Source organism: Symsagittifera roscoffensis, chromosome 5 (assembly GCF_963678635.1).
Source record: "Symsagittifera roscoffensis chromosome 5, txSymRosc1.1, whole genome shotgun sequence".
NCBI classification, from domain to species: Eukaryota; Metazoa; Xenacoelomorpha; order Acoela; family Convolutidae; genus Symsagittifera; species Symsagittifera roscoffensis.
Genome location: NC_087066.1, coordinates 17154223 through 17179090, shown reverse-complemented (window position 1 = coordinate 17179090; position 24868 = coordinate 17154223). Strand labels below are relative to the sequence as shown.

The window sequence follows — 24868 nt, the reverse complement described above, 5'->3', positions numbered from 1 at the left end:
GGAAACATATAAATTGCTCTATGGATTGTAAAAATTTTACCTAAGTGAGAGACGTTAAGTCTTCGATGAAAAGTTTGGGAAAGTGTCAACATGATAATGTATATATGATAATGTTTAAGGTACATGTTTTGTTTAAGAAATTAATATTTTTTCTTCTTTTACCTTATTCACGGTTAATTAGTCTTCACCATGTCTAATGAGTTTTTTTTTACTTTGCAACATTAATGGTTAGTGAGTCTTAATACCAAAAGACATGTTGTAGTCTATTCAGTTCACATGTTCAAGCCATTAATAAGAAATCGAAAATGTTTTTTTTTTCAGAATATTGTTATTAATGTTTAACAACTTAATTAATGTATTGTCTCTTTTAATTGATTTTTGTGGACTGAAACCGATCGGAAGAAACAATAATTGATCATGATAACGAATAAATTCAATATTTAATTAGAATTTACAAATTATTGGCAATCAAAACTTTTGGCGGGACTTTTAAATTGAATTCAAATTTTGGCGGGCGATTGCCGTTTAAACTCAAATTTGAACGGGATTACATGTAGCATATTTTCAAATTCATCCAATCCCATGAAGTCGTGTTATGTATATGAAAGTTTGTACATGATAACGAATAAGTTCAATATTTATTTAGATTTTACAAATTATTGGCAATCAAAACTTTTGGCGGGACTTTTAAATTGAATTCAAATTTTGGCGGGTGATTGCCGTTTAAACTCAAATTTGAGCGGGATTACATGTAGCATATTTTCAAATTCAACCAATCCCATGAAGTCGTGTTATGTATTTGAAAATTTGTTCAAATACGAATTTTATTTGCAAACTTCTATTTCTCTGGAACACTTGATAATGAATCCGGCAAAATACAAATGTAATTTTTGTCCAATACTTTTCACATTTAAAACTAACCGAACCAGACATGAACGAAATTTTCATGCTATGGAAAAAGGTATTCCAATTTACATGTGTAATGATTGCCCTTTCACATCGTTATTGTTATCTTCTCTTGAACAACATTTTATTTCAACTCATGAGAGCATAGCCAATTTATGTGAATATTGTAATTTAGGCTTTGTTTCTAACAATGAACTCAATAACCATAGAGTTTATTGAGATCTGGCAGAACAAATGAAAAGCAATGATAATTATCGAGTTGCTCCTGGCAAAATAAAAAAACTGCTTCAGACATTGCATAACAAGAATAATTATACAGTACAAACTCTTACAACTCTATGTTCGGTTGGGTTTGAAAATAACGAAAGTACATAGAGTTTTAAAGTTCAAGCAAGAACTATGGTTAGAACCCTATATAACCCTAAACACAAACAAAAGGAAATCTGCACAAAACAAATTTGAAGAAGCACTGTACAAATTGTTGAATAATTCTGCATATGGAAAAACATGCGAATCGAAAAGAAAAAGAGTGAAGGTTAATATTGTACATAACGCTGAAGAAACAATGCAACAAATTTCTGCTTTTGACTTCAAGACATTTAAAATGTTTGGTGATGATTTAGCGGCCTTGACGTCAGCACCACGAGTCATTAATTGGAATGTACCTACCATAGTAGGAGCATGCGTGCTTGAATTCGCTAAATTTGAAATGTATCGGTTTCACTATGAAATTATGAAATCAAACTTTGACTGTCGATTGCTTTACTCCGATACCGATAGTTTGCTTTACGAAATAGAAACCGAAAAGAATGCAGATTTTTACGAAATTTTGAAAAACAAATCCAACATTATTGACGAATTCGATTTCTCAAATTATCCCGAAAACCATCCCCTGTTTAACAAGCAAAACAAACTGACAGTTCTCAAATACAAAGATGAGTTCCCAGCCGACACCATCACGGACTTCATTGCTTTAAAACCCAAGTTATACTCAATCGTCTCTCTAAGTGAGTACTTTCAATTACTCATCAAAATTTGTTGAAAAAATTAGAATTTTTTTTTCAATTTGTTGACAAAAAAAATTGGGAAAACCAAAAACTCTCGAGAAAAAAATCTTTTCCAAAATTTGGGAAATTTTTTTTTATGAAAAAATTGTCGAAAAAAAATTTGGGAAAATTTTTTTTTTTGAAAAACAATTTGTCGAAAATTTGTGAAAAAAAAAAATTCGAAAAAAATTTGTCGAAAATTTCGGGAAAAATTTTTTTTCGAAAAAAAATTTCAATGTATTAACGATTAGTAATCATTTATTCATTTTATATAGATCATCGTAAGCTTTCAGCTAAAGGCATTTCCAGGGCAACTCAAAATCTTCTTACTCATCGGAAGTATGAAGAAACTCTTGAGATGGGTAGTCTCTATCGAGCTGAAAACACCCGAATTGCATCTGACCGTCATGTTCTGAATACTGTTCGTACGAATAAGATAGCATTGTCATCGTTCGACAATAAACTGTATATATTGGATGATGGCATTTCAACGTTGCCATATGGTTACATCGAGTCTTCAAAACCGCCTTCAAACGATAGTCGTGGTGATAATAACAGCTCTACATTTCACGCCGATAGTGCGATCGATGAAACGTTAGATCAAGATAGTGATGATGATGACGATCTAGATGCATGGGTTGCTCATTTTGAAGACAATGACGCACCAATAGAATGGGATCAAGAGAATATACTAGATGGTATGTCGCAAGAACTTGATCGAACACAAATAGACTGGGATTATACGCAAGATGTGCAATACGATAGTCAAGATAGCTTCATTGATCCCAGCACAAGTCAATCACATGTACATCGTTCATTGTTCGATCTTATGTCAACAGCCTCAAATGAAATAGGATTCCAGACTCCGGATCCTGGATTTGCACGTCTCGATCAGATAAACGAGAGTGACCTTGACAGTGACGATATTGCCGATTTGAGTGCTGAAACTTCTGCAGAATCGTCTTCAGAATCGTCGGATAATTCTTTTCTAGATCGTGAAGCCGTTGAAGATGTGCCAACGCAACCAAAACGTTTTCGCAGGAAATAAGAAAAAAATATTTCTTAATGTGATAGTGTTTAAAATATTGTGCAGTAAAGAGTAACAGCATTTACATTCAGTGGTCAAGCCAGAAATAATTTTGCTTCAAACGCTTCTTATCTAATATTGACGTTATGACAAGTCTTATGTTTTAATGTGTACCAGTGTGCGTGTTAGAATTGGTGTTATATTTGAACCAAAAGTTTAAAAAATTCAATTTAACCTTGAAACGTATGTTTTCCGTTTAATTCTTCAACAGTTTCTTCCTGAAAGTACTTGACATAGACGTTTACAGAAACCAGTCTATAGTAATACATAAAAATTTCAAGCTGTTTCTATACATATATTTCAAACATATTCGGTGCAGAAATCAAGCGTCTTTCATATACCATGCATGAAACTAATAGCTATAACCACTTTATATACCACTCCAATTTGGTGCATAAACAAAAAGAACGAAATACACCGTCTGGGCATTTGGACGATTTAGCTATCAACCTAACAAAAATTTACATTCAGGATCATTGGTTTAAAAAATTATACATTGGGATCAAATTTGTGGGATCATTATTTGGGATCATAACAAATTTCACATGGGATCAGTGTTTTTACATGGGATCTCAAAAATTTACATTGGGATCTCAATACCCAATGATCCCTGTAGGGATCACCCCCCCCCCCCCCCGATCCCAGTGTAAATATGCTATACTACTAATAAGTCTATAAGAATAGCAGCAAGACTAATGTTTTTGAAGGATATTGTATAATCTTAACAAAATTTCAGACTCCAGCTTGACAATCTCAAGGAAAAAAGGCTAACTCGCGCAATTTTTTTTCTGTTTAATTATAACATCGCAGACCTTGTTTATAATTTTTTACCCGCGTGACATTTCGTAAAAGATTACTTATTTTTTTTGATGTTTAGTAACTACTAATTTGTGTTTTTCTTTGTTCTTAGTTATGAGTTTCAATACTTCGCATATATGAAGTCCGTAAATTGAAAAAAAAATCTACATTTTACTCCGTTGGTCATATTTCTTCGAACTTTTGTCTCGATGATAACTTTCAAAATATATTTGTGTTGTTTCAGCAGTATATCCAGATTATTTTTGAGGCACAGGCGTACATAAACATTCCATTATGAGTTATTCAACCGTCAATATGTTTATGGTTTAGTAAAAACAAAAGATGATTTTGGCGCACATTTCGCCCCATTTCAAAGAAATTCAATGAATTTCAAATTGCGGTCAATTTGAACGCCTAATTATCGGACATTTTTTTCTTACATTATCGGACATTTTTTTGTCTCATTGTCAATCAAAATTTGATGTATGGTTTGAATTTCTTTAGGCTGAATAAAACTTTTTTTGGTTATGTCCTGGCTGATTATACGTGGCTTTCATCCAGGCTTCTTTGTTGTTGAAAACCAAATCTTTGTTTTCTTCCAAGACATAGCGCAATTTTATTGTTCAAGTATTTGATGGAACGAAACTGTTTAAGTTGAACAAACTCCCAGGTTAGATCATTTATTCCCATAATGTTTTTTGGAGAGACCTTAGCAACCCTGGTTTTTTATTCTGCAACCTACCAATGATTCCTAAAATATCCTTTTCTGTCACCTCAGAAATATAGCTTGTTTTTCTAACTTATATTTATTACTAGGTGGCTATCTTGTTTCATATTTCAGCTAAATTGGGTCCAATTATAACGAACAAATTTTGTAAATTTGCTGCTTGCATGTTGTTTTTGTCATCGTTATCCTTGTTTTATGTTAGCTTCACGCTGTTGACGAACTTGAAGAATGTTTGTGCGTCTTTTTTGTCTCATAGGTAGTAATAAACGAATATTTCACCAAAGAATTATTTTGTTGCGCTGTTTTTGTCATTGAGATAAATTAATTGCTCCATTTGTACATTTTTATACAAAACATTTAGAAATTTTTTAATGCAAAACGTGTAATAATTTCCAATTTTTTTTAAATTGCATTTGTATTGCCGATTTTCTGATCTTTTTTGTTTTTTCTTTGGTTTCATGAACAGGCTAGAAGTAATTCCAAGCAGTTTGAATTTGACTTGTGAAATGAATGAAAACACCGTTAAGGGGTATGGCAGGAAAATTCGGTCCAACGACCCCAATGGTATTTTTTTTTTCAAATTTGAAAAAGTTCAAAAATTTTGTCAGCAAATTTCCCTGACCTGCCAAAGCTGGTAATTGCTTGTTTTTTTTATCGTTAAATATACGGTTTGCCAGAGAGAAAAATTGGGAATAGTAGGGCTGTCTTATCTACTCAAGCGTTGGCATCAAAATTGGTACAAAACCACAAAAGTCAACCTATCTGAGAGTTTTGTTGGTATGTTGGATCAAATGCTGATTTGAGGATCAGGCCTTTACTTTTGAATTTTTCGATTAAACTTCCAGACAGCCAATTTCTGTGTTTATTTAAACTTTGTAACCTCCTCACACGACGAGTTTAACTTTCGAGGTTTATTGAAGCTTGATTGTATGATTTGAGAGTGCCTCCAGAACAAACTCAAATGATTGTTCTGATGTATGATAAAAACAGCAAAATGTTTTTGTTCCATTTTTTTAACAGAAAGTATTTGATTTTGTCTGTTCATGTTTTCAGAACAAACTCACTATGAAAATGTGTTCTCAGAAAAAAGGCTACATTCTATTGGTTCAATTGCCCGTATACTTTTTTTTGAAGTACGTAAACTATTTTCAGTTTCAACGATTTATTCGACCACGTTTTTTTTATGTCAAAAATAATTTTTTGTCTCCAAGTTGGCTACTATACTATTACGATTCAGAGATCGTATATTTTGCATCATGATGCGAGTTTGATTCCTTTTTGTTCAAAAACTCTCACTCACTTTTCTAACAGAAATTTAGTTCAAAAAACATATTTTGTTACTGAGAAATAGAGACAGCTTTCTGGTGACTCGTCAATTTAAGCTAAAATTGAGTCAGAGTTATTTGTTGCCTAGATTCATTTTTAAAAATATTTTCTATTTATGTTTAACATTCTCTACCTGGTAGTTCAAGAATTCAATGTTGCAATACCATCAGCGTCAATTGCTTTCAATTTCGTTGGAGTGCGTGTTTTTTTGCCAAATTAAACCCATTTGTTTGAATTCAACAGAAAACGCTTTTTACTTTGTTATTATTATAACATAATTATGTAATTGTTTTTGTTTTGCCAATTCAAAAGTAATCTTAGCGGAAACTGTTTCAGATGAAAATTTTTTTTGAAGAACCAAATCCCGGGTTGACGTCCATAGAAGAAAAATGCTTGTCATAGAATTTCATATATGAGGTCTATGGAAAAAAAATTATCATAGAAAATTCATACAAAATTTTAAAAGTGTTTTTATAAAAATTTTTAAAAAAGATTTTTGGTCTACTTGCCTCTTTGGAAGCTTTCTGGTCATTAAAAAAAATGATTTTAAGATTTTTATAAAAATTGTTTATCATACAATTTTCATATGTGAAAATTGTATGATATGCATTTTTTTCATAAACAAAAACAAAAATTTGAGGTAAGAAATTTTTAATCCCTTTTTTTGGCTGCAAACATGTTTTTGTGCTAAAATTAAATTTTTTGTGTTTATAACGTTGTCCACGATGAGTTTTCCACCCAAAAAAGCCAAAAATCAAATGAAAGTCTTTTTTTTTGTAAACACGATTATTATCTTTTGTTTCATTTGCTAAAATAAAGATAACTTTGTAGAAAAACGAGCATCAAAATTTTCAAAAAGTAACTTTTTTGGGATATAATGCCACGTGAAATTGTTAAACTTAATTTTTTTTGGCTAAAATTACCAAATGCAGATTATCTGCTTTGTAACTGCATGTTTCACTTTGGGTTGTCTTATGACAAAAAATCCTTGGTTAGTGTTTCGGTTGAAACACAAAATTTCGAAACAATATTTTTTTTTGTATTTACATTAATGGAAAAAATACAATTTCATACTATGGAAAAAATGCTTATTATACAATTTCATTTATAAAAAAAATGCTTATTTTGTTTTTTTCATACATTTACTTTTGCTCTATGAAATTGTATGAAAGGGTATGACAAGCATTTTTTTTTCATATATGAAAATTGTATGATAAGCATTTTTGTCAACCCGGGATTATACTCAGCTGTAATCGTTTCCTGCATTGCTGTCAATTGTACATTTTTATTAATCATGTATTGTTTTGAATTGTTATTGGCTGCCGAATGTCTTAATTTCGTCTTATGATAGAATCATTTAATCCCTGAAAATCATCAATAGTTTTTACAGGTACAAAAACATCCCTTTTCCCTTGCATACAAACTACGGTCAGATTGCAGTTTTTGTTACAGTATTAGGATTTAGCTCATCTGTATATAGTGTTAGCGATGTCTCAACAGAGCACAATGCTCAAATAATCAAATGATTTTCCATATATTAGGTTCATACATACTTAGACAACTTTTTGGTTTTTAAAATCATCTGTCTCCCAAAAATGCACAAGTTACAATATCACAGGTTGAAACACATCATTTGGCAGCAACTTGCTCTTAGGAAGTATATGAAGTATATGAAATGCCCTAATTTTATCACCAGGAAACGAAAACTCTTTCAAAAATTAAATTTTTTAAGCAAAGTTCAATGCAAGCAAAAGACCAGAAAAAAAACAAAAAATTAGTTGAAAAAGTAGTTCAACTATAAAACGTTTAAATTACAATTTAATTCTAAAGTTTCTATTTCGATGGAAAAAATCATCCTAAAGACGAAATTTTTGTGAATTTGGCCATGGTCAAAACAAAACATATTTCAATCGAGATGGTCAAAATATAAAGTGAGCACCTTGACACAGGCAACCAAAAACTCTTTACCACCGAAAAATATCGAAAAACCACCTGGTCCAATGGTCATAACAAAAATTGAAACTGATCCTATCATGAATTTCAAATCAGGTTCTTGTCTACATACTAGACATGAATAAATCAATTGATTGACATTCGACCCCACCGGAGGTTTGAGGACTAATGTCGCTTCTCGCTTTAAGCGCAAAAAAGATCGCAAAAAAATGATTGTAAAGTATTCATTATGCTAACTAATTTTAGTTGAGAACTAACACCACAATTGTTTTTTGTAATTTTTGACTGTGTGTCAGAGCTTTCAAGAAAGTTCAGTTCATTGGCAGATCAGATAAGTTTGATCTCTTGATCTTATCTTTTCACCAGTATTTCTATAAAATTTCATGAGACCTCTAAAAAAGAATGGGAGTAAGATCAAGTTGAAATATGTAGTTGCAAGATCCTACCTGGCCAAAAATAGATATCTCGACAACCAGACGAGGTACTCTATCTGAAACTACCCTTTGCGAGTCTAAAAAAACTCCTCAAAATAAAAATTACAATTAAATTAGATATAATTTGGTAAGTAGGCTTAACTTTTTTGACTTATTAAAATATCTGACAATAAATAACTGACAATAAATTCCATCTCTTGTCATTGGAACAATGATTTTCGTTTTATTAGGATAACAGCGCCCTTTTCTAAAAATTTTCTAAATCACATAAAACAAAATTTTCAAAATTTACATTCATCACAGAAAGCAAAACGAGATATGTAAAAGTACTACCATCGTTCCTGATTGATCATTTTGTACACCAAACAACAATATTTTTCAAATCTATTCAGCATTTGAATACGCATGTAAGCACCCAAAGCATGTAAATAACCAAAACCTCTTTCAGCCTCTCTAATAAAAGCCATTAAAAATTACACAATATCTTTGAGAACAAAAATGGCAAGAACAAATATATTTTTGTGGATATTCCAAACGATACAAGAAAAATGAAAACAATAATGAACAAAAGAACTAGCAGTGATGACTAAAATACTTCTTGGAAACAATCCAGACAACCTTCTCTTTGATATGAAACATTATTTTTGTATCAGTCACAATTTGCACGAAGTTTCAATCTCAACTTTTAAAAAAGTCATTTCTGTGCCCAAGATTATTTTTTACTTGAAGTTTTAAACAATCATCGCACAGTATTTGAGCAATAGATCGATATTGGTCAATTTTGTAGAACACATGAACAAAGAAGTTATCTCTTCTTGCTTCATTTGAATTAAATTGAGAAGACTTTATCAAAACTTCCTTATCATTATAACAATCATGAGTAGTTTGTCGATATACTCTCACAAAAGACCTACTCCATGTTTGAGTCTTATGCGTTAAACGGCCCAAAAATCAAAATTGAAGCAAAATGAAAACTAAAACTGAAACTGATCCTGATTGGCTAAATTTAGCCAATCAAATTCGAGCAACTAGGTCAGCCATTTCGATTGATACTGAGATTAATCCTGATTGGCTCGTACATATCTGAAGTAATTGTATGTTGATTACGTGTTTTCAATTTGAAATAAAATTTCTGACTATTTTCCTAATTTTGGGCCGTTTAACGCATAAAACCCGCATGTTTTTCTAAAAATAGCCCCAATGTAGTCCAATGTAGACCAAATGACGACAAACTAGTCGAATAACACCATACCCAAAACAAAAAAATTCTACCAAAGAAATTTTCCCTTCAAAGTATTAGAGCAGTAGCCCAAAACCTAAATATAACTTTACAACCATTAGGATTTATGCATGCAAGTTAATCAAAATCTTCGAAAAAATGCTACAAACCCGATGTCTCAATTGTATGCGGCTTAGATAACACCAAAAAAGTTCAAAGCATGCAAAGTTTATCCACCTTATTGGCAAAATTTCGCCCACAAGATATACAAGACTGCTCGTATCAGAACGAAGCCCTGAATGTTCCGACTGCCTTTTAAGGTTTATGGAGCAGCAGTAATAACATAAAAAAATTATATGAAATAAAATAAAATGAAAGTTTTTTTTTCTAAAATTTGAAATTTTTAAAGAAAATCATCCCCCCACACACCATATAAAGTATAAAAAAAAGATAGATTTCGTTCCTTTTAACAAATCAATTATGGCAAATACGCTTCGTTCAAATGATTTGGAAGGATTTATAAGACGGATTAAATCTCCGCTCACGCGTTAATAGCGCGAATTATATCGCGCGTTAATTGTCGCAAATTGGTCAAAAGGGCAATCTTTAAACCCTCATAACTTTACCAAAAATAACCACAGGTGAAGTATCTTTTCAAATTTAAGCTCAAGACACCAACACCTTTTGAATGATATTAAAAAAATCCGTCAAAAATGGCTAGTTAAAAAGTCGAAGTTTGTCCGAAGAAAAAACCCACCCCGAGCCCAAATATTCCGTTACTTTCGTATGGAAAGTCGGAGCAAAAATCAGTAAACATATCTAGTTTTATCAACATGAAAAAACTAATTATTTGAATATTTCAAGATGCTTCTATTCTCAAGGCAAATTGAATACAATATATGCCAAACTTGTTGCTCCGACTTTCGATACGAAAGTAACGGAATCTTTGTGCTCGGGATGGTTTTTTTTCTTCAGATAAATTTCGACTTTTTAACTAGCCATTTTTGACAGAATTGAGTTTGTTTTATCATTCAAAAAGTGTTGTTGTCCTGAGCTTAAATTTGAAATGATGTTTCAACTGTGATTTTTTTTGTGAAGTTATGGGGGTTTAAAGATTGCCATTTTGGCCAATTTGGGACAATTAACGAGCGATATATTTCGCGCTATTAACGCGTAAGCGGAGATTTAATCCGTCTATAAATCTTTCTAAATTGGTTAAAGAAACTTATTTACCAGAATTGATTTGTTGCAAGGAGCGAAATCTATCCTTTTATACTTTATATGGCGTGTGGGGGGATGATTTTTAAGAAAAAATTTCAAATATTAGAAAAAAATATTAATTTATTTTTATTAAATTTAATTTGTTAATGATATTTATATTATTACTGCTCCATAAGCTCCATAAACCTTAAAAGGCAGTCGGAACATTCAGGGCTTTGCCCTGATACGAGCAGTTTTTTTTTCTAAGATCCATTTTCTCACTATGTAGTAAGAGTATACAACACATATTCAGCTCAGGCCCAAATGTATAGACAGCCCAACAATGCTGCTAGAATTGCGGAATGTGTTTGACCACTTCCACCTCATTTGATCAAATAGACTTAGACGCACAGAAAGAAGAACAATAAAACATTTTAAGAATACCGAAAAATATGACCACCAAACACAAAAAAAGCAATAGCACCAAAGTTAATTGAAATGCAAGCCATTACAATAAGTACAGGTACTAATCAATTAAACAAGCGACATTTCTTTTATTCAGTTCAACCACTCCTTCGGGTCAAGGGCATAAAACAAAATCATTTGCTTCATCAAATCATTTTTTTCGTATAACACATGAAACGTTTTATTCCTGAAACGGTAGAGTTCTTAGACGATAGGGAACAGACCTAGGGGAGCCCGTTTCATGATGGGCTAAAGTTATTGTTCCCACACAACATGCTCACTTTCAATTTGCTCAAAGAATTCGATACTCCCCTTTGTCCCTCGCCAGAAACCTCATTTTGTCATGTAACTATTAGTCACAGATTTGATTTTGTACTAGACTATCGCACGAAACAGACTCTTATGATTCCATGAGCTGATTGTCACTTTCCTTATCATTCGTAAATGTCTTGGTTTTCTGAGTATGATGATGAGATTAAACAATAATTTCGGTGTTATGTTTTAGTGCCAAAAATATTTTTAAAATTGATCGTTGATGCGAAAATGATTTTCTGTAGGTGATTTCATCTATAAGTCGTTTCAACTAACACATACTTTTTAGCAGAAGGAGATATGAATTGCACTTAAGATACACAATTCTGCTGTAAGCTAAACCAAAACCACATTTAAAATCATTATACCGAAGAAAACATATACCAAAACATCGCTATTATTGTTCCGACTTTCGATACGAAAGTAACGGAATACTTGTGCTCGGGGTGGGTTTTTTTTTCTTCAGACAAGTTTCGATTTTTTAACTAGATATTTTTGACGGAAATTTTTTACATCATTCGAAAGCTATTGTTGTCCTGAGCTTAAATTTGAAAAGATATTTCACCTGTGATCATTTTTCGTAAAGTTATGAGTGTTTAAAGATTGCCATTTTGGGACAATTAACGCGCGATATAATTCGAGCTATTAATGCGTAAGCGGAGATTTAATCCGTCTCAGAAATTGTTCCAAATTGGTTGAAAGAAGCTTATTTGCCATAATTGATTTGTTACAAGGAGCGAAATTTTTTGTTTTGTACTTTATATGGCATGTGGGGGGATAATTCTCAGCGAAAAATTTTCAAATTTTAGAAAAAAAAATTTTCATTTTATTTTTTTTCTTTTTATTTTTTTTTGTTGTTTATGTTTTTACTGCTCCATAAACGTAAAAAGGCAGTCGGAACTTTAAGGGCTTTGCCCTGATACGAGCAGTCTTGTTCGACTAGTTTATCGTCATCTGGTCAAAATTGGATTACATTGTGGCTATTTTTAGAAAAACATGGAGTAGGTCTTTTGTGAGAGTATATCGACAAATTACTCATGATTGTTATAATGATAAGGAAATTTTGATAAAGTCTTCTCAATTTAATTCAAATGAAGCAAGAAGAGGTATCTTCCTTGTTCATGTGTTCTACAAAATCGACCCATAATCTTGGGCACAGAATTGATTTTTTTTTTAAATTGAGATTGAAATTTGGTGCAAAATGTGACTGATACAAAAGTAATGTTTCATATCAAAGTGAAGGTTGTCTGGTTTGTTTCCAAGAAATATTTTAGTCATCACTGCTAGTTCTTTTAATCTTTATTGTTTTCTTTTTTCTTCAATCGTTTGGGATATCCACAAAAAATTTATTTGTTGTTGCCATTTTTGTTCTCAAAGATATTGTGTAATTTTTAATGGATGACTTTATTAGAGAGGATGAGAGAGGTTTTGGTTATTTACATGCGTATTCAAATACTGAATAGATTTGAAAAATATTGTTGCTTGGTGTACAAATTGATCAATCAGGAACGATGGTAGTACTTTTACATATCTCGTTTTGCTTTCTGTGATAAATGTAAATTTTGAAAATTTTGCTTAATAAGATTTAGAAATTTTTTAAAAAAGGGCGCTGTTTTCCTAATAAAACGAAAATCATTGTTCCAATGACAAGAGATGAAATTTATTGTCAGTAATTTTTTGTCAGATATTTTAATAAGTCAGAAAAGTTAAGTCTACTTACCAAATTATATCTAATTTAGTTGTAATTTTTATTTGAGGAGTTTTTTTAGACTCGCAAAGGGTAGTTTCAGATAGAGTACCTCGTCTGGTTGTCAAGTTATCTATTTTTGGCCAGCTAGGATCTTGCAACTACATATTTCAACATGATCTTACTCCCATTCTTTTTGATTTGTTACAAGGAGCAAAATTTTTAGTTTTTTACTTTATATGGCGTGTGGGGGGATAATTTTCAGCGAAAAATTTTCAAATTTTATTTTCAAATTTTTGTTGTTTATGTTATTACTGCTCCATAAACGTAAAAAGGCAGTCGGAATTTTCAGGGCTTTGCCCTGATACGAGCAGTCTTGTTTCCTTATGTTCCGCTACTTTTGAACTTTTGTATATAACTTTTTATACATCATCAATTATCAAGGGCACTCAATTTCATGGAAAACAGAACAAAAATTTATCGCACTAACCATTTTTTTCTTATTGTGCTACCCACAACGTTGCTTGGTCATCCCAGATGGACTGGTTCATCCGGCCGAAAAACAATTGCCTGAACATTATTATCGCTCTAAATCTAACCTCATTTTATAAATTTTAAATGAAGAATCAACTCAGTCTTTTGAATCATTTTGATATTGACTGACAACTGAATGAAAATGGCCAAAGTTAACTAAATTAGCATCATCAAATTTTTTCAATCCTTCTTCATGAACCACCAAGGATCACTAACTTAATTCTAAATGGTTTGTCCGTCACACAAAACAAGAAAATAAAGCATTTGTGAAAATACTTTCATTTTGTACACATTTTCTGTGAAACTTTCTAATAATCCAGTAGGAAAAAGATTAAAAACTAACAGCAACTACTGCTTTCTAATGCCACAAAGTATTGACATGTATGGGGATAATCCCAGTTTATATAACCCACATAACAAAGCCATACAGACCTAACCCACCATGCTACAATCACGCGCTTAAAATAGCTCACATAATCATCACTAAAACTGGTTCCAGTGTGATCTACGTTTCCAAAACACCTCTCTGATAAAAAAAAACTTTTGCAAAAAAGACTAATCACTTCATCCTAAATTCTTTTCTTAATCCAAAGCAGCAAAATACAAAACAGTTCACACTCCGCATTTCCTCATTACTATTCTGCGAACTGTCCTACCACTGTTCTGCGACATAACTCTGTTTATAGACAAACCCAGAACCCAGGACCAAAATTGAAAAATTCAATAAAAACCATTCAAACTTTCAAAACTTTCTCAAAAACGTGAGGACATCTATAAGAACTCCCAACAATATATCACACACAGACACACAGGGTTACGTGTTATACACATTGTTCTTTTTAACGGATGAGTGCGACCCGTCCGACCAAGTTTCCTTAATACGATCGTTTCCCTCTTTATAGTTTTTTATACCATTCATTGTGATTATAAATCCTTTATAGCCTAACCAATCATATTTCACAACTATCCCTAAAATAGTGTTGCAAACCTGACAATTCGATGGTACGACCACTTACAGAGTGTCCAGAATAGAGTTGATCTCCTTACCTTATCGTCTCACCAGTAATTCTATCAGATCTATTGACATCTAAGAAATGATGTAAGAGTAAGTTTGAGAGTAGTGTGGGACTAAGTACTTGCAGAAGCCGAAAAAAAATGGCAATCAAATCTCATCTCAGACATTGCGAACACAATTTGACCTGTTTTAAAAATGGGAAAAAATAACAGAAATGGTGTGGAAAACAAAACTGATAAGGCTTTTGATGCAGTACTAGCAATTCAACCTTTTCTGTTTATGTATGTTGGCCAAATAGAACTCTCAATTTTTCAACGCACTTTTTAATTTCATAATAACCAATATCAAATCAAACTGACTAATCATGACAGCTACATTTTGTTGAAGCACTCTCAATATTAGTTTTTTTAAAATTATTTATTATTAATAGTTAAAAAGACATTTAAATAGCATCTAATAATGCCAGTTGTTTTTATAAATGCTTCAGTCGTAATTCTTTCCAAGGCATTGACAAATTGAGCGCGTTTGGTGAACTCAATTGTCTCTTCCTCTTACAATACATTAGTCTGATTGGGTCCGAACACTTCCCCTGGTTTTGGGATATCGCTCCGGTGATTCAGAATTGATTCGAGTTCAAAAAATATCCTCAAAGCACATTCCATTTCCCCGTCTTTCTATAAGCCGTGAGTGCCTTGTGAGCTTGACGTCTGATTTTCGAATTGGGATCCCTATTGAATACTTCCAGGGCATCGGAAACTTCCGATTCCAGGTGGGTTGGTGATCCATCACAGATGGTGTGCAGCACTTGACCTCTGACATCATCATCTGCAAATAATCAAGAAAAAACTCGTAAAAAAATATTCGTAGTTCAAATGTCTATGACACAAAAATCATCGTAGTTCAAACGACTATGGCGAAATTTCAAAAAGAAATTTCTCTAAGGATTTCTTTTTTCTCAAGAATTTGGAACTTGCAAGCTAAACTTTATCTTGGGTCGGAATTCAAGGTTTTCTCAGCAATCACAAAAACAGGGACCATTTTTTAGAAATTTTTATACGGATTTAATATTTATATGTTTATACATTAATATCTTAGATCAAGTTAACATCCTAATCCCCCCAAGAGACCAAGTTAAGATCCTCCACCCCAGCGTTCAGTTTGAATTAAATTTGCTAAGCGCTGCGTGTAAAACGCTCGATTCTGATTGGCTGAAAAATCGAACTCAGAACCAAGTAAACATCCTCCTCCCTAAACGTATTTGGGGGGGGGGGGGGGGGGAAGGATGTTAACTTGGTCCTATACCTTGTATCATTTTTCTCATTCTTCTATTCTAATTTTTCTCTTTAAAAATTTTAGACTAGTGAATATATGAAATTTCTACAAAATGATGGACTTACCCTCATCGTTGACCATCTGAAACACCCTGTCCCAAAATGGACCCACATCCTGCTTCACCCTACAGGGACACATCTGTTTCAGGGCGCTCCTCCTCACTCGGGGGTCTCCATGTTTAGTCAAGTCAACAACAGTGTCCACATCCTCAGTCGAACCACAAAGTCTGATTGCTCTTTTGGAGTCCATGTTGGAAGGCAAAACTTCGTCTGAGGTGTCAAAGTCGGTCATGTTTTTGGTTTTTTCTTCCAATTTAGTTACTGAACAAATATATTTGAAGTTGCAAAGGAGTTAAGTTTTTTAAAACTTTTTCTTTGTCTCCAATATTTCAACTGTTATTAAATTATTAAATTTTATACGCTGTTGAAGATTTTTTATGATGGTACTTTTTGTGAATATTTGGTGCGAGAATTTGCTCTGATAATGCAATTGCAGCTAATGCTATCCAAAAAATAATTCTACCGTAGTTGCTCTGACCAGGTGAACAAATAATAATACCGAACAGTACAGAGATTGCCAAAAACGTCATTTTTATGTAATGCTATTCTCTAATTTCGTTGACGTTTTCTGCTAAAAATAGCCAGCAATTCATTAAATGACATTTGAACAATAGTGATGTTAGAAAACTTATTTAATCAATATTAATCACAAATTACCCTTGAAAATTTAGGTGTGCGGCCAGCATGTCGACAAATGTCACACTACTCAAACTTGATTGGTTAAACAAGGATTCTGAAGCGTGATTTTGAAGCAGTAATCGTTCAAATCAATTACTGTTTCTCACTCAAAACTTTTCAAAATGATTTGATATTTGAGACAACACTATGGAAAACAAATTGTCCGGGAATACGGTATTTTTGTTCAGCTAAAATGACCATATGAAGAGAAACTGAAAAAGTTTTCTGCTTACGGTCTTGTCTGTTGACTATGTTTAAAAGGTTGCCTACTTACTGCTACGTAACCAGCTCATGGGTACATCGTAATTACACTTATTCTGAAAAAAAAACATTTCTGATAAAAATCTAACCATGAATCAATTCGGAAAAAAAGGAATTGTTAGTCAATGCTGCCTGTTGAACGGAGCGATTTACAAGGAAGCTGGAAACTTTGCGGGCTATAATAATCCTGAAATAAAAAAAATTGAGAGCATTGTGATAAAAACTGATTACAGGTATAAATCTTGCTGTATTTTTAAGTTCGCAAACTCAAAACCTTTTTAATATTAAGAAAAATTTTGTCAATCTCTAATCATAAAAAAAACTGATTTTTGATCTAGAGAAACGAAATTTCTCTCTATTTCAAAAAGAATAAAGAAAAAGAGACAAAATCAGAAAATCACTAAAAAACAAAACAAAATAAAACAAAAGTTTCTTACGTTTGTCTTGACTGATAATCAATTTCAGGAAAACACGCCCAAAACACAATCACCATTGCTATTAAAATATTTAGTATCGCTCACAGAGTGGTTTTTAAGCAGATTTTATATGAGTAGACGACAGCTCAGCCAAAAAAAAAGTCATCAAAGCAAACGTTTTTATGAAAAATTTTGAGCTACTAAAAAAGTTAATTTTACAATGAGCAGCAATCATTAAGCTTAAGAAAAATTTGCTTTAATAAAAAAAACTTAAATGGAAATTAAGCCGAAAAAAGACAGTTAAAGGTTGCCTGTCTTTTTTACAATGAGCAGTTAATTTTACAACGAGCAGCAATCATTAAGCTTAAGAAAAGTTTGCTTTAATAAAAAAAACTTAAATGGAAATTAAGCCGAAAAAAGACAGTTAAAGTTTAGTCTGACTAGTCAAACTTTTCACAAAAAAAAATATATTAAAACGCACCGAAAATTTTTGAGCCTCAGACGTAGCGGCTGGCGCACTCACGTTATCACTGGTGCTTTCGTTTTATAACTAACTTAACTGAGAAAAGGTCTCAAAGGTGTTTAGATTAAGCGCTTGGTGAAGCAACATCAATTTTTTGCGGATTTCTTGAAAAATTGTTTGCAGGAGAAACAATTTAGCTACTGCTGATTGTTCACTTACTCATCCAAGTGAAATAAAAGTTTTACTTGCCAATCTCTGAGGTTTTGCCAACTCATCCAAGTGAAATAAAAGTTTTACTTGCCAATCTCTGATTGTTCACTTACTCATCCAAGTGAAATAAAAGTTTTACTTGCCAATCTCTGTGGAAAACAGAACAAAAATTTATCGCACTAACCATTTTTTTTCTTATTGTGCTACCCACAACGTTGCTTGGTGATCCCAGATGGACTGGTTCATCCGGCCAAAAAACAATTGCCTGAACATTATTATCGCTCTAAATCTAACCTCATTTTATAAATTTTAAATGAAGACTCAACTCAGTCTTTTGAATCATTTTGATATTGACTGACAACTGAATGAAAATGGCCAAAGTTAACTAAATTAGCATCATCGAAATTTTTTCAATCCTTCTTCATGAACCACCAAGGATCACTAACTTAATTCTAAATGGTTTGTTCGTCACACAAAACAAAAAAATAAAGCATTTGTGAAAATACTTTCATTTTGTACACAATTTCTGTGAAACTTTCTAAAAATCCAGTAGGAAAAAGATTAAAAACTAACAGCAACTACTGCTTTCTAATGCCACAAAGTATTGACATGTATGGGGATAATCCCAGTTTATATGAACCACATAACAAAGCCATACAGACCTAACCCACCATGCTACAATCACGCGCTTAAAATAGCTCACATAATCATCACTAAAACTGGTTCCAGTGTGATCTACGTTTCCAAAACACCTCTCTGATAAAAAAAAAACTTTTGCAAAAAAGACTAATCACTTCATCCTAAATTCTTTTCTTAATCCAAAGCAGCAAAATACAAAACAGTTTACACTCCTCATTTCCTCATGAACTATTCTGCGAACTGTCCTACCACTGTTCTGCGACATAACTTTTATAGGAAAACCCAGAACCCTGGACCAAAAATGAAAAATTCAATCAAAAAACCATTCAAACTTTCAAAACTTTCTCAAAAACGCGAGGACATCTATAAAAACTCCCAACAATATATCACACACAGGGTTACGTTTTATACACGTGGTTCTTTTTAACGGATGAGTGCGACCCATCCGACCAAGTTTCCCTAATACGATCGTTTCCCTCTTTATAGTTTTTTATACCATTCATTGTGATTATAAATCCTTTATAGCCTAACCAATCATATTTCACAACTATCCATAAAATAGTGTTGCAAACCTGACAACTTGATGGTACGACCACTTACAGAGTATCCAGAATAAAGTTGATCTCCTTACCTTATCGTCTCACCAGTAATTCTATCAGATCTATTGACATCTAAGAAATGATGTAAGAGTAAGTTTGAGAGTAGTGTGGGACTAAGTACTTGCAGAAGCCGAAAAAAGATGGCAATCAAATCTCATCTCAGACATTGCGAACACAATTTGACCTGTTTTAAAAATGGGAAAAATTAACAGAAATGGTGTGGAAAACAAAACTGATAAGGGTTTTGATGCAGTACTAGCAATTCAACCTTACAGTCTGTTTATGTATGTTGGCCAAATAGAACTCTCAATTTTTCAATCCTTTTTTTAATTTCATAGTAATCAATATCAAATCAAACTGACTTATTATGACAGCTACATTTTGTTGAAGCACTCTCAATATTAGTTTTTTTAAAATTGTTTATTAATAATAGTTAAAAAGACATTTAAATAGCATCTAATAATGCCAGTTGTTTTTATAAATGCTTCAGTAGTAATTCTATCCAAGGCATTGACAAATTGAGCGCGTTTGGTGAACTCAATTGTCTCTTCCTCTTACAATACATTAGTCTGATTGGGTCCGAACACTTCCCCTGGTTTTGGGATATCGCTCCGGTGATTCAGAATTGATTCGAGTTCAAAAAAAATCCTCAAAGCACATTCCATTTCCCCGTCTTTCTATAAGCCGTGAGTGCCTTGTGTGCTTGACGTCTGATTTTCGAATTGAGGTCCCTATTGAATACTTCCAGGGCATCGGAAACTTCCGATTCCAGGTGGGTTGGTGATCCATCACAGATGGTGTGCAGCACTTGACCTCTGACATCATCATCTGCAAATAATCAAGAAAAAACTCGTAAAAAAATATTCGTAGTTCAAATGTCTATGACACAAAAATCATCGTAGTTCAAACGACTATGGCGAAATTTCAAAAAGAAATTTCTCTAAGGATTTCTTTTTTCTCAAGAATTTGGAACTTGCAAGCTAAACTTTATCTTGGGTCGGAATTCAAGGTTTTCTCAGCAATCACAAAAACAGGGACCATTTTTTAGAAATTTTTATACGGATTTAATATTTATATGTTTATACATATCAAGTTAATATCCTAATCCAACAACCCCCCCCCCCCCCCCAAGAGACCAAGTTAAGATCCTCCACCCCAGCGTTCAGTTTGAATTAAATTTGCTAAGCGCTGCGTGTAAAACGCTCTATTCTGATTGGCTGAAAAATCGAACTCAGAACCAAGTTCCAAGTTAACATCCTCCCCCCTAAACGTATTTGGGGGGGGGGGAGGATGTTAACTTGGTCCTATTCCTTCTATCAACTTTCTCATTAACGTATTCGGGGGGGGGGGGAGGATGTTAACTTGGTCCTATTCCTTCTATCAACTTTCTCATTCTTCTATTATAATTTTTCTCTTTAAAAATTTTAGACTAGTGAATATATGAAATTTCTACAAAATGATGGACTAACCCTCCTCGTTGACCATCTGAAACACCCTGTCCCAAAATGGACCCACATCCTGCTTCACCCTACAGGGAAACATCTGTTTCAGGGCGCTCCTCCTCACTCGGGGGTCTCCATGTTTAGTCAAGTCAACAACAGTGTCCACATCCTCAGTCGAACCACAAAGTCTGATTGCTCTTTTGGAGTCCATGTTGGAAGGCAAAACTTCGTCTGAGGTGTCAAAGTCGGTCATGTTTTTGGCTTTTTCTTCCAATTTTGTTACTGAACAAATATATTTTAAGTTGCAAAGGAGTTAAGTTTTTTTAAAACTTTTTTTTGTCTCCAATATTTCAACTGTTATTATATTATTAAATTTTCTACGCTGTTGAAGATTTTTTATGATGGTACTTTTTGTGAATATTTGGTGCGAGAATTTGCTCTGATATTGCAATTGCAGCTAATGCTATCCAAAAAAATAATTCTACCGTAGTTGCTCTGACCAGGTGAACAAATAATAATACCAAACAGTACAGAGATTGCCAAAAACGTCATTTTTATGTAATGCTATTCTCTAATTTCATTGACGTTTTCTGCTAAAAATAGCCAGCAATTCATTAAATGACATTTGAACAATAGTGATGTTAGAAAACTTATTTAATCAATATTAATCACAAATTACCCTTGAAAATTTAGGTGTGCGGCCAGCATGTCGACAAATGTCACACTACTCAAACTTCATTGGTTAAACAAGGATTCTGAAGCGTGATTTTGAAGCAGTAATCGTTCAAATCAATTACTGTTTCTCACTTAAAACTTTTCAAAATGATTTGATATTTGAGACAACACTATGGAAAACAAATTGTCCGGGAATACGGTATTTTTGTTCTGCTAAAATGACCATATGAAGAGAAACTGAAAAAGTTTTCTGCTTACGGTCTTGTCTGTTGACTATGTTTAAAAGGTTGCCTACTTACTGCTACGTAACCAGCTCATGGGTACATCGTAATTACACTTATTCTGAAAAAAAAACATTTCTGATAAAAATCTAACCATGAATCAATTCGGAAAAAAGGAATTGTTAGTCAATGCTGCCTGTTGAACGGAGCGATTTACAAGGAAGCTGGAAACTTTGCGGGCTATAATAATCCTGAAATAAAAAAAATTGAGAGCATTGTGATAAAAACTGATTACAGGTATAAATCTTGCTGTATTTTTAAGTTCGCAAACTCAAAACCTTTTTAATATTAAGAAAAATTTTGTCAATCTCTAATCATAAAAAAAACTGATTTTTGATCTAGAGAAACGAAATTTCTCTCTATTTCAAAAAGAATAAAGAAAAAGAGACAAAATCAGAAAATCACTAAAAAACAAAACAAAATAAAACAAAAGTTTCTTACGTTTGTCTTGACTGATAATCAATTTCAGGAAAACACGCCCAAAACACAATCACCATTGCTATTAAAATATTTAGTATCGCTCACAGAGTGGTTTTTAAGCAGATTTTATATGAGTAGACGACAGCTCAGCCAAAAAAAAAGTCATCAAAGCAAACGTTTTTATGAAAAATTTTGAGCTACTAAAAAAGTTAATTTTACAATGAGCAGCAATCATTAAGCTTAAGAAAAATTTGCTTTAATAAAAAAAACTTAAATGGAAATTAAGCCAAAAAAAGACAGTTAAAGGTTGCCTGTCTTTTTTACAATGAGCAGTTAATTTTACAATGAGCAGCAATCATAAAGCTTAAGAAAAGTTTGCTTTAATAAAAAAAACTTAAATGGAAATTAAGCCGAAAAAAGACAGTTAAAGTTTAGTCTGGCTAGTCAAACTTTTCACAAAAAAAAATATATTAAAACGAACCGAAAATTTTTGAGCCTCAGACGTAGCGGCTGGCGCACTCACGTTATCACTGGTGCTTTCGTTTTATAACTAACTTAACTGAGAAAAGGTCTCAAAGGTGTTTAGATTAAGCGCTTGGTGAAGCAACATCAATTTTTTGCGGATTTCTTGAAAAATTGTTTGCAGGAGAAACAATTTAGCTACTGCTGATTGTTCACTTACTCATCCAAGTGAAATAAAAGTTTTACTTGCCAATCTCTGAGAAAATGCATTGATAGATCATTTTATATTGATCAATTGTTAAAAAATATATAGCCCTTCTCAGGGGCGGATCTAAGATTTTCTCGAGGGGGGGGGGGGGGCGCGAATTTTCAAAAAATTTTCCAAAATTTTGTTTTTTTTTTTAGGTCGACCAAATTGATTTTTCGAGCTCTCCCAAAGCACTGTTTTGCCCCTATTTTGGCAAAATTTCTGCGCGGCAGGCAAATTTTTGAAAAAAACAGTCAAAAAAGCCGTTTTTGGGCACTTTTTGAAAAATTTTGACAAAAAAATCGCGTTTTTTTTTGGCGCGCGCTCCTCCTCAAAGTTAGTATATATTGGCGCCCAAGGCGCCTTTAGAAAAATTTTAGGGTCGATCGGCCAAAAATGGTTTCCTGAAAAAATATCAAAGGGGGGACCCTTTGGGTCGGCAGGGGGTCGAATCCCTGAGGGGGAAGGGGCGTCCGCCCCCCCCCCCCTAAATCCGCCCCTGGCCCTACTTGATTCAATTATGTTTTCGGTACTTAGGTTAATTTTTAAACGAGTTTTATAAGAATTTTCCAGATTAAAATCAAAACCAATTCCTTTGGCTGGCCTGCCCACAAAAGCAACTGATCCCAACTGATCACAATTTAACACATCAATTGAATGACAAAATGCTTCTAATAAGTATTTCTTATAATTTTTAACGAACAGTTTTAAAGACTTTCAAAACAAAATTTTTTTCTTCACTGTTTTGAAACTTTCTGAGCATCAAAAACAGCTTGATTCTTTGGATAAAAAGTTTATCAAACAAGTTTTATTTTTTAACGTTGATCGTTGTGTTGTACGCAGTTTTTTTTTATAGAAGAATAATCTAATTCGAAAAAAAGTTGTTATTATTGCTTAATCATTTCTGTGCTCAAACAAACGTTTTGCGCATGATAATTTTTCGCATGCACAAATTTCAATACATTTTTTGATATAATACAAACAAATCATCCATAATACTCAATGAACTGATTTTTTATAGTCACAATTAGTGTTTTTTATTTGTTGAGATCAAGTTCAATCTGTAAGAAATAAAGACCTGTTTTTAACCATTGAATTTGTCATGAAATAAAAACTTTTGCCGGTACATTGTGATACAATTTTTATTACTAAGAACTGCTAGTCATTCAATAAGCATAAATGAGAACCTGCGTGTCAAGCATTTATTCTGCATAACTACAATGCTAATCAAACAGGTTCCTTCAAATTTCCGACGTATGAACTAGCAGGAAAACGTAGGGTACGAAGCTGTTTTCAAGAAAACTGCATGATTCAAAATTTTGTTTAACCTCTCCACCCTTTTTCTCTGTGCGGAGCGCATTATTTTCCCGCATCGGATTTCTTGGGTAAAAATCAATCAAAATGAAAAAAAATTTGTTCGAAATATTTCAGTTATCAAATATCCATAATTATTATAAGCTTAGACAATGGAATCATTGTTTGTTCCGACTTTCGAGGAGTGAAGAGTATTAATGATTGGGCTGATTTTTTATTCAATTATTTTTTGACTTTTTAACTAAGAATTTATGAGAAAAAAATGAATTTGTTTTGACTATTTCGTCAAATTTTAGTCAAAAAAACTTTAAATTGGCCTTAAAGTTTAATTGGAAAATTCAGCGCCTCGCCCTGATATACGAGCAGTCTCGTTTTGTCATCACAATTGATTATTTCTGTACAACAAATAAACTAGAAGCTTTTTCAATCAATTAATTTTTTTTTTAAATCCAGTATAATGGATAATAGTCTTTATAGTTTTTGCAGAATTATTTGCAAAACAATCAAAAATTTCGGAATTACTTGCAGCCTACGTGAGCTTTAAACCTGAATTCTACCCAAAATGTAAACCTTAAAACTTAATCATAATCTATTGAAATGAGGCATCTAACATAAAATGAGGCATCTAACTTAAAGCGAGGCATCTAACTTAAAATGAGGC

At 32.8% G+C, this 24868-nt stretch overlaps 2 protein-coding genes across 2 annotated transcripts; both read right to left on the bottom strand.

Moving 5' to 3' along the window:
- Positions 1 to 15131: 15131 nt before the first annotated feature.
- LOC134846360 (uncharacterized) lies at positions 15132 to 16585 on the bottom strand. Its single transcript, XM_063863679.1, has 2 exons — positions 16107 to 16585; positions 15132 to 15534 (listed from the first exon to the last, which is right to left on the bottom strand). The coding sequence occupies exons 1-2, from the start codon at positions 16330 to 16332 to the stop codon at positions 15356 to 15358; spliced, it is 405 nt and encodes a 134-aa protein (XP_063719749.1). The 5' UTR covers positions 16333 to 16585; the 3' UTR covers positions 15132 to 15355.
- A 3022-nt stretch (positions 16586 to 19607) lies between these two features.
- LOC134846501 (uncharacterized) lies at positions 19608 to 21311 on the bottom strand. Its single transcript, XM_063863882.1, has 2 exons — positions 20836 to 21311; positions 19608 to 20194 (listed from the first exon to the last, which is right to left on the bottom strand). The coding sequence occupies exons 1-2, from the start codon at positions 21059 to 21061 to the stop codon at positions 20016 to 20018; spliced, it is 405 nt and encodes a 134-aa protein (XP_063719952.1). The 5' UTR covers positions 21062 to 21311; the 3' UTR covers positions 19608 to 20015.
- Between the last annotated feature and the right edge of the window lie 3557 nt (positions 21312 to 24868).

What these genes read in the sequence shown, in the direction of transcription:
- LOC134846501 (XM_063863882.1), bottom strand. Translation starts at nt 21,061, where the DNA reads ATGACCGACTTTGACACCTCAGACGAAGTTTTGCCTTCCAACATGGAC. An exon ending in TCAGATGGTCAACGAGGAGG is followed by an intron (nt 20,195 to 20,835) that starts GTTAGTCCATCA and finishes GATTATTTGCAG; the next exon opens with ATGATGATGTCAGAGGTCAA.
- LOC134846360 (XM_063863679.1), bottom strand. Translation starts at nt 16,332, where the DNA reads ATGACCGACTTTGACACCTCAGACGAAGTTTTGCCTTCCAACATGGAC. An exon ending in TCAGATGGTCAACGATGAGG is followed by an intron (nt 15,535 to 16,106) that starts GTAAGTCCATCA and finishes GATTATTTGCAG; the next exon opens with ATGATGATGTCAGAGGTCAA.